Below are 10,773 nucleotides of genomic sequence, written 5' to 3' on the forward strand. Positions count from 1 at the left end.
TGACAGGGACACCTTGAACTGCAAACGAGGTCAATAATGAAACTTTGTATTCTGAATTTTTGAGCCATGGTGGTTTAATGTGTGTAAAACTTTCCTCAAGCCAAGAGAAGTGATTTAAAATCTGTGATGTCATCACAATGTAAAGTCTATGAGCCAAGCAGGAACTCATGGGTGGGGCCAGCGGGAGAAACACTACTGTGCATATGCAGTGGGCCCCATACTGTGAGAGTAAACCTAGAAACTAGAAAACTTTTTTGATGTATGCACAATGTATTCCCATAGAACTGTTCGTATAATATCCTACAAATTAGCGCCCCAGGAATGACGTCATGTTCTTAACATACAGTTACATAATTATTATCAAGGTATGGAGGTTAGGTTAGGGCAAGTAAAGTTACTGTGGTCAGGGTTAGGAAAAGAAACATGGTGAGGACATACCTTAAAATGACTCAAAGTTCATTCAAAGTCAACATGGTTCCGAACGCGTGACTTAAGGGGTAACGTCTGGGTTCAACAACAACAACAACAACAACAACAACAACAACAACACATTTTCTGATTGGCTGCTTACACTGTCAACTATGGTGTGGGTCGCTTATTGGCCCCTATCTAATTTTAATTTCTGTATACGAGGCGGGGACACAGAGACTAGTCTGATAGAGGAAGTGAAATAGAATGTTTAGATCATGTCATCATGACGGTCGGCTAGCCTTGACCATTCCATCTCAAAACCCATCCCTATGTCCCCGATGTGAGAGATAGAAGCAGGTAAAGCTAACCAACAGGGCTCTGGTAAAACTAGTAAACTGTAAAGTGGATAAAAATTAATTCAGAAACATTGATGAAATAAAAGACACCCCATTGTTATCTAGGTTGGAAACTATCCATCAATGGCCTATGTTCGGAAAGGAGTACAAAAGCCTAAGTAAGTGAGTAAGACCATCTTAAGGCACACCTGTGTAGTTATCGTGCTAAACAGCATCCTGATATGCTACACGTATCAGGTGGATGTTACCTCTGTGAAGATGTGCTCAAAAGTGCTCACTAACACAGAAAACAATCAAACAAACAAATAAACAAACACACTAAAAATAAAAACAAATTGTTACGTTTAAATTTTGGTTCAGTGTAATTACAGTCTTAGATTAAATGCATAAATACATTTCACATATTTCAAGGGGAAACAAATCTAAACCATACATACGCTCACACACACAGATTCACACACTTAATTATCCATAGATATAAATGCACTCATCTGAAAGAATAATGTGATATAAATATGGTAGAGTTAGCAGACAAACATTTGAGCATATTCAGTGCTCAGCCCGGATCTCTTACATTGTAAATAAGAAAATGGTCGATGGCCACCTGGCACTCATCTTACGACCTGACGTAATTTAAATATCACTAGTGTATACTACAAGACTACATTTTGATTAAAAATTCAAACAAATGTTCAACCATGGGAAAATACATCTGCATTTTACAGTAATGTTGGCCTGTCACTCGAGTAAGCACTGCTAATGAACAAAATATCACATCTATGTTGTTAAGCTACATGGGTTGTGTTAAAATTCATTTGAACAGATTATGTTTAAACTTTTTTAAAATAAAAATTTTTGGAACCAAAATATGACATCCATTATTTATTAGTAACTTTATGAACACAGAGTCATGTTGAAAACGTAAATTTATTGACACATTTAAAATCCTGCAGGGCATACAGTGTATACCAGCATACACATATCACATACATCAACTACACTAGTCATGTCCAGAAATTTATCAACACTGATTACATCCAGATAGTAAGTAGCTGGAGTTGCAACACTGCTACTCAAAAAATAGAAATTCATGATAAAAGAGGAACTTAAATTCACAAGCAAGTAAGAACAAAAGAACACTTCATCAGTATCATCAATATCAGAATATATGCCTGTTCACATTCCTGGTTATCCCTGCATAATGTCCATACACATTTTACCAACGACTAATCTCGCTTTATGGATTCCACCAGTTTCATGTTCCACTTTATGTATCTGATCTTGATTTTGTTCACTTTATTTTATTTTATTTTCCTTTTGTATTCTTTTGAACATATACTTTGAATTTTTCTTTTAATAGGACAATGAACTACGTTACCCATTTTCTGAGTGCATCGGCCTTCAGGTCAAAATCTTCTCTATGGGTAATCATTGAAGCAGTACTCCTATATTCACTTGCATGGAAGGGGAGGAAACTGGCATCTATGAATTCTAGCCTGGCAATGTAGAGCAGGTCACTTCTTGACTTGCAGCTTTTAAAAGCTTCTCGGGTATGAATTACAGATTTTTGCATTTTGTCTAAAAAATCTTTGTTGGCTGTTTCTGGGTCACAGTTGAGATTATAGATAATATCAGCTGATGGTAGCCTATCAGATCTGAACACCTCTTTAGCTGTAGTGTTTCTGATGCGGTGGAGGTGAAGCTTCAAACTGCCTGCAAAAAACTTTCCCAGAACCACATTGAGTGCTGTTGTTTCATCCATTTCTGGAAATGTGTTGTTTTCTCCAAAAATTTTGTCCAACAATTGGTCATCAATTTTTAACTGCTTGAGGTACCTGGGTGCAACAGACAATAAAATCACACAACCTGATGTAGTTTAAATATATTCAATATTACAAACTGATGGTATAGAGTGCATGTAAAAAAATGAATAAATGGGCAATTTGGAATTCAGTATCTAGCCCAAGGATACATCCCCAGAGGAGTTGGGGATCGAACCACTGATCTACTGACATAGACATCCCACTTTACCTCTGAGCTACAACCACCCATAAATATGCATTACACATTACACAACCTACCTCTGTGATTCCTTTTTCATCCTGGTGGGGTTGTTTGCAATGTAGGGTACGAGCCTCAGGTACTCACTGACTGTGTAGACATGTGGTGGGTAGTACCCTCTCACATTTTTGAGAAATAAACCAGGAATCGGCCCTGAGTCTGGCACCCACTCTCCTCTGGCCTGTCTGGCAAGAGTGTCAAACAGCATAGCCAGTGACAGAGCCACTACCCCTACCCCACCGAGAGTGACCTTGCCCTCCCTGCCAAAAGTGGTCCTCAGGTTCTGGGTGAAGTCCTCCAACTGCTTGGGTGTCAGGGAGGACTGCACTGCCGTGTAGTGGTTCCTCACATGAAGTGGATAGTTGACGGACAGCATGTTGACGAAAAGAGGATTGGGGTGGAAGTTTGGAAAAGGGCAGATGTCTCGAGCAACAGAGGCCAGGAGGGCTGCGTCCTCGGCAGGGCATTGCATGTTCCCCATCTTGATGTGAATTTGTCAGTCAGGGATTTGATCTGACAGTCTTTTAAAAAAAAAAAAGTTTCAACTATACAGCACTGCTAGCTCTGTGTGTTTGACAGGCTGTCCCTGGACATCGCAAATAAAGTCACAGTAGGATCATGATGTAAAATCTGTAATTAATTATTCACCTGATTCCCCCCATACGCAACTGTGTCTGACTCTGTGTCTGCCATTTGATGTGGTTGATATCCTGCCAAAGCACATTGACATGCACATTGATTTTTTTTGGAACTCTATGAGAAAGAGGGACAGAAAAAGCAGGTAAAAAGGGAAAAACAAGCACTTGACCCATCTAGGGTGATTAATTTGATCCGTCTTTAGTCATGTTCTTTTAGTGCTACTATTGATGAGGCAACACAGAAAGGCATGGTCACAGAGTGGGATGGCGAAGAACATCATGTGGGTGATAACAGCCCAACACTGATGAGGATCAAGACTGCCTGACATCCAACTTCACAGATAGCTACCATGAAAAATGCTAGACCACATCAAACAAAAGATTATAAGCTGAATAAGGTCTGGTATGAGAGGTACTCTTGGTTAATGTGGAGTTCCACGACTAACTGATAGTTAGGGTGGCCAGACGTCCCGCATTGTGCGGGACTGTACAGCATTTCTGTTTCTTTTCACGCGTCACGCAAATTGAGACCATGTCCCGCATGATTGGTTGTCACCCACGCTTGCATTCCCCCCCGGCCAATGAGAAGAAGCTGCATGCAGCGGCCGGCCTGCGTGGGCTCTGTGCGTTTAAGCCCTCCCGCCCCATATAGCAACTATTTCAACCTCCTTGATAGCAACAGGTGATACTCGTTAGCTAATGACACTCGCACCGCGTGAGTGTCAATAGGTTCATTAGAGATGAACTGTGCCTCGCCTGGAAAGTAGACGAGAGCAGGTGGCCGCAGCGGGGGGCGGTGACAAAAAGCCATGGTGAAGTCAGAGGCTGCGTCCGAAAGGGCCACTAGCGTACTGCATACTACTACTACATACTACCACTAGATACTACTCCTACCTACTAAACAAGTTGGGTCCATTCGGACATACTGAAAGATTCACTCCATCTGCTGACAGAGCAGAGGTACTGCACATGTGCAGTACCTCTGCTCTGCCAGCGGATGGAGTGCCTACGAAAGCACCCGATCTGCTGGCTTGGCTGAGGTACTGCACCAAAATCTGAACGCACCTGAGACTATTGAAATTGCCCAAAAGTGAAGCTGGCCACTCTTTACCCACCAGCAACATGTCTGCAAGCTCTCTCATGCTTCTCAACATGCAAAATGCGAGGCGTAGGCGACCCAGAGCTTGCAGACGCCTCCTTTTGCACATAATAATTAATTCACTGCCACAGTAAGCAATGACATGACATGCCACACTCAAAAACTTAAACTTTGCACTTTGAAGATCCTTTATATTGTTTTTGAAATAATCCAACCTGTTATGGTGATGACAACCATCATCACTTCTCATAAGTGTCACAACGCTAACATCATGTGTCAATCAAGTGATTAGTTCATTGAATATCAATATCTAGATACAGCATTTCCACCAGCACATTCTGTCATGTGTGTAGGCTGAGTCACTTTGAACACCTGCCACCTCACACAGTACAATGACATCCAATAAAACTGCTCTGCCATGATGTACTTTCATTATGCCAAACTTATTCATCATTTGTTTTAACAGTACTAGTATTTATTATTATCATTACTTATTTTATTATTGTTGTTTGTTGTTGTCTCTTGAATGTCAAGAATGTGAATGTCCAGTATCAAACTAACTTAATACCGGTATAAAACAGACCGCTTTGTTCATAATCATAATAGCAGAAATACATTTTTGACCAATTGAAAACTGTGTGTGTTGATAATTGTATATTTGTGCAACTTAAATCTTTAGCTTGTTGCACATAATGAAGGAGGCATACAGACCTGTGCAGCCACAACAATGCGACATTATACATGAAATGGTCAAACAGATTTTATATATATACATATATATATATATATATATATATATAAGTAATGTAACAAAGTGTGCGTGTAGTTACATCTGCATCGATGCGCTGCTCCAGTCGCTGGCTGCCGTTGCTCCGCCATGATGTTTTGAATCTTGCCGGGCAGCGACCACGTTGCATTTAAATAGGAGACTGATGAGGGCGGTAACATGCCGTGCAACATCTACAATGAAGAAGAAGATGAAGAAGAAGCCTGTGGTGCATTTTGGGTAAGTAGTAGCCCTGCAGTATGCTCTGCCATCATACTACAATGTAGGCGTGTTTAGTAGGGGTGGTAGCATACTGCTCCTCCCTACTACGGTTTCGGACATACTACATACTAATTTGGTCTACTACAATCCATACTACTCGGCCTTTTGGACGCAGCCAGACAGTTTCCAGCAGCCTTCAGTCCGTACAGGAAGTCACAGACACACTGACATCCTGTCTGGAATGATGTCAATTCATTAAAAAAGTGATCAGACCCATGTATCAGTTTGTTTTCAGTCTCCAGTTGTTTTAATTATGATAGATGAATTTATTAAAATGCTTTACAGGTGATCTGTAGTTTATGTTCATGGTTTATTCTCCATTTGACATGAACTCTCCTGTAAATCAGCATCATATCAGTTTGACCTGTCCCCTCAACTACATAGGCTGAATAAACTGTGTTTGACTGTAAGGTTCATATTTTCAGAGGAAAAAAAATACAAGACAACAGCTTTCATTAAAGATCAGTCAGATACAGTCAGGGCTTCACATCTGTAGGCTACAGATGTTATTATAAGAATCCTCACATCTCACTGACCACAAGTCAATTCAATAATTAAAACAGTCCAGTGATAATATACAGTAGACTCTGTCTAGTTTATGATGAATGTATTTAGTCTCTGATGACTAAACTTCGTGCTGGGGGTGGGTGTCCCACACTGTCCCTCACAAACCTACTCCTTGTCCCACATTTGGTTTATTGGGACCTGGTCACCCTACCGATAGTATTGTTGGAATAGTAGACTGAAGCTTTTTGGTCTGTGCCAATGAACAAGTTAATTGACAAGGGAGCATGTTTGCATCTACAATGTGAAGATGAAACAGAGATGTGTAAATCCATCTTAGTGATGGGATGGCTCATCTTGGAATACAAGAATAATCTTTTAGAGGGCGTGACAGCATATTAGCAGAGCACACTGAAAATTCTGGTGTGTTCTCTGGCCTGTCGAAAAGTATTCAGAAGGTATGAGCAGTTGCCCCCCAATGCAGTCTTTGTGCATTGCTATGCACATCACCTTAATCTTGTCCTCAGCCAAGGACTGAAAAGCATCCTCAACAATGAGTTTAAGGTCAAAAGTGCTTTAAGAATCTGGTATCAAATAAGGAAATCATTCAAGTTGCCTGAAACCTCAGCCTGTACTCCAGTTTGTCATGCCTTACATACATACATTTAGACTTTGGAAAAATAAAGGCATTATCACTATAACAGACCTTAATATCAACAACACTCTTACCACCTTTGATCAGTTGAAAGAAAAACATACACTCCCAAGTTTACATTTCTTCCGTTATCTCCAGATTAGAGATTGAGTATATCACATTTTGAGTCAGTCCCATCCCCTTTTGAAATGTATATGTTTATGAATCAGACCCCTGACTTGAAGAGACTTGTCTATCGGTCTTGTCTCCACACAGTATTTGAAGGAAGCCTGGGAGAAAGACCTTAGCATTATGATTGGTGTTGAAACCTGAAAAACTTACCTGAAAGACATTCACAGATGCTCCATAAATTCCAGACACAAGTGCTTCAGAGGCTGCACTACTCCTGTGCTACATTACACTCCTTTTATGCCTCAGTTTCTACAATTTGCCCAAAATGTAATTTAGCAGAGGGCACCTTGGGCCAATGGCGCCTGCAGTCGTAATCCTGTAAGCACTGTGCATACATTTTTTTCAATGATTTATCATCTTATCTTGAAAATAAAACTGTGATAAAAGCAGCAGTTTGTGTCTTTGGGTTCTTTTTAACTGATGAATGTCCCTGGGATGTATTTCTTGGCTGTGTTCACTCACTATGACGCAAATACATTTGGATGCCAATGATTAGTGCACGTCACTTGCCAGAGGTCAGCGTATGATAAACATTTTTGGCGCTCAATTGTGATGTGATGTGTGTTAGCAAGCAAAAGTAGTTAGAAAAAGGGCAAACGAACAACCAAGCATTTTTCAGGCTTTTGATATAAGAAAGCAAACAAGCCTCAGAAGCGAAGAATATGCAGAGAGCAGCAGTGCGGGCACCAAGTCTGCTAATGTTACTGCTGCTAGCATTAACTTTACAACAACAAAGAGTAGCAGCCAGCTACATGTCCAGGATCCACCCACTTTGCAGAGCGATGAGTCCCGAGATCACCTTGATATTAGAATTGATGTGGAGGCCATTCTACAGGAGTTTGCTGCAACAGGGAGACACAGAATGAACTTCTAATAGGGAGGAATACAACTTGATTTTCCCATCTGGCCTTTTTATTGTTTATTGTAGCAGCTTGGCTTGGGCTTTGTGCATATTGTTGCTGTGTATTTTTTAGACCTAACTGTTGATGTTGCCGTGTGATGCTGCTGCAAAATGAGTCAATCTGTTGTCTGCTAAATGCTTGTACCTTTCTCCGGGCTATATTCTACTATTTTTCTGGCTGTTTTTGGTCTGTTAGCTTCTCTTTGAAATGCATGTGATAGGCTAATTAGAGTTTTATGGTGGTGTTATGTCAGTAATGTTAATTTTCATCAGTTGCCCACTCATGGAGTGGCGCAGACCTCCTGTCTATTTTTGTAAGCTAAAACCATTTCCCTCAGTGGAAATGAAGCTTTTATTTATTTCAATTTCGCGGATAAGAAACAATAAGTAGTGAAGACAATAAAGCCAGCACAAAAATAGTATTCAAATCTTGTGTGTAATTTATCTTTCAGGGATTTATACTCCGGGATTTATCCTGGCTTTATATGAGCAGAGGAAATCTCCACTTATTTATACAATGTAATAGGCCATAGGCTAATAATGTTAGCATGTGTTTGTTTGGAAAACGTGTTTAGTAACGTTACCTTTGTTAAATGTTGCTGTTGTCCCTGGCTTCATATAAGTGGAGGAAAAGTTTGCTGGCCCCTAGCTTAATTTATACAATGTTAAATGCCATAGGTTTGTGCTAATAACGTTAGCATTTTATATTTGTTTGGAAAACCTGTTTAGTATAACACAGTTGTTTTGCCAGTGAACCTTGTGAGTTGTAATGGAGCCGGATTTTGTAACGTTACCTTTGTAAAATGTTGCTGTTGTCTCTGGCTTCCTATGCGAAGAGGAAAAGTTCTCTAGCTGCTAGGCTATTTTATAAAATCTAAAAAGCCTATGGCTTATGCTAAAAACATTAGCATGTTGTATTTGTGGGGCAAATGGGTCCACCAAAAGACAAGTGTTTGTGTCTGTCAGTTCTGCGAGTTATAGTTAAGCTGATTTGTGCACTTGTGTTGTAAATTGTCTCTATTAAGCTATTTTTATTTGAATCAACTAAACTTTACAGCATTTCACAGAAACCCCACTGCTGACTAGTGTTTTGGAGGTGCAACTGCAGAGTGAAACAGACACACCACCGCAAAAGTATAAATCCTCACAACAGCGTAGGCCACGTCCATAGGCTACCGGGTATGGTCTGCTGCACAAGAATAAATCCCCCTTAAGCGGGTGGCATGTTCCTGTGCGTACTATGAAATATAATCTTGCCGGTGCCACTTTCTTGGGCCACTTCTTCTGGTCTTGCCCCAAGCAAGACAAGTTCTGGTCAGATATTTTTAAGTGCTTTTTATAAGCATATAACTGTGATATTACTCCAGACCCAAGCATTGCCATCATGGGCTGAACCCGACATCCATTAGCTCTGTCCCACTTGTAACAAAAGACAATATGGCATGCTTGTGGCAAAGGGGTCTGCCCATTTTCCCGACAGCCCATTGGTTCGACATCCCACTGGTCCGACATCCCATTGTTAGGACCATATTAAACCCATTGTTCCGAAGTCCTGTTGTTCTGAAATCATCATGATGCCCTGTGGTCAAGGTCTGGTTAGGTTTAGGCACAAAAATCACTTGGTTAGGGTTAAGAAAAGATCATGGTGTGGGTTAAAATGAAAAAGAAAGTGACAAACACATAAGCCGTGAGCCTGCTTTGCCTCAAGCCTTTCCCAGCTGACCCAGAGCCGGTTGCGGCGCACCATCAAGGCAGAAAAACGCCCAACGGGAGCCGTTCAGCACCACGGAGAGCTCCCCACACAACCCCGACCCCAGAGTTAATAACAGGAGGTTATGGTGTTTCATTCTCTCCTCTCTATGACACTTGTATCTCGACCAGTAGCCTACTTTTGTTGCGTTGCTGATCTTCTATGGTACACAAATACAGTATAGCCTAGTATAATCACATATCGGAACAACGGGACGTCGGACTAATGAGAGGTCGGAACAATGAGAGGTCGAAACAATGCTACGGCACCATGGCAAAAAGGAATATTTTAACTTCTCTCATTTTGTAGACATTCATTCTGTAGTTGGTGCTGAACATTCTGCTTATCGTACTGCCTATAAGAGCATTTTTCGTTTTGTTTTCTTTTGCTCTTTTTTGTCTTCTTGTCTTTTTGTATTGTCCATTTGCGAGGGTGGGAGGTGGGTGACTTATAATCTAAAAATCTATAAATTATATATATATATACATAAAAAGAAAAAAAAAGAAAAGGAAAACCATCCCCACGGTCAGTAATTTCTTTGCTTCTTTTGGTGGGTTCAGCTATCCTTTTTGCAAATCAACCAAAACAGAAATGATGCTGAAAGAATCTGGGTGTTCAACTGGTATGATATATGCTATGTGTCCCCTATACTCTCTTTTAAAACATTTTTTTACACCTCAGCCTGTGACACTGGCTGCTGGTGTTTTTTATGATTATTGTGGAAACTCTTTCTATTTGGGAGAGGCTAATTTTGGGTGCTCAAGTTGTATGCTCGGTACTTCCCAAACACAAGCATTTTTGCTGGAAAAAAACAACCTTAGTTTTGGAGTCTGGCTTTGAAGAGAGCATAGATAAACTTCCCTTTCAGTTCAGTTTTAAATAGTAAGGTTTTCGCAAAAATGCATGTGTTTGGGAAGTGCTGAGTATACGACTGGATAACTGAGACTCAAGATTATACTGCAGGAGTTAAGTAACAGTTTGTAAATGGATGATGAAGTGTGATGTAGCGGACCCCTGTGATTTCAATTCATCATGAATTTTGAGTTCTTGGGTTCTGTGGAAAACAGTTTTCTTAACCATTCAGGCTAATTGCTTTACATATGGTCATTTTGTGTGTGATGTATTCTTTTAATGCTGTTTCAAGCTGTTTCCTTTATGCTAATAACAACATGACAACAA

General features: G+C 40.4%; 1 protein-coding gene across 1 annotated transcript; it reads right to left on the bottom strand.

Moving 5' to 3' along the window:
• Positions 1-1,675: 1,675 nt before the first annotated feature.
• LOC126383103 (uncharacterized) lies at positions 1,676-3,450 on the bottom strand. The gene is made up of 2 exons (XM_050033543.1): positions 2,849-3,450; positions 1,676-2,602 (listed from the first exon to the last, which is right to left on the bottom strand). The coding sequence occupies exons 1-2, from the start codon at positions 3,307-3,309 to the stop codon at positions 2,137-2,139; spliced, it is 927 nt and encodes a 308-aa protein (XP_049889500.1). The 5' UTR covers positions 3,310-3,450; the 3' UTR covers positions 1,676-2,136.
• Between the last annotated feature and the right edge of the window lie 7,323 nt (positions 3,451-10,773).

This window comes from Epinephelus moara, chromosome 21, assembly GCF_006386435.1.
Source record: "Epinephelus moara isolate mb chromosome 21, YSFRI_EMoa_1.0, whole genome shotgun sequence".
Taxonomy (NCBI): domain Eukaryota; kingdom Metazoa; phylum Chordata; class Actinopteri; order Perciformes; family Serranidae; genus Epinephelus; species Epinephelus moara.

Coding starts and splice junctions, on each gene's coding strand:
- LOC126383103 (XM_050033543.1), bottom strand. CDS start 3,309: ATGGGGAACATGCAATGCCCTGCCGAGGACGCAGCCCTCCTGGCCTCT. Junction 2,603..2,848: donor ATGAAAAAGGAATCACAGAG/GTAGGTTGTGTA, acceptor TGTTGCACCCAG/GTACCTCAAGCAGTTAAAAA.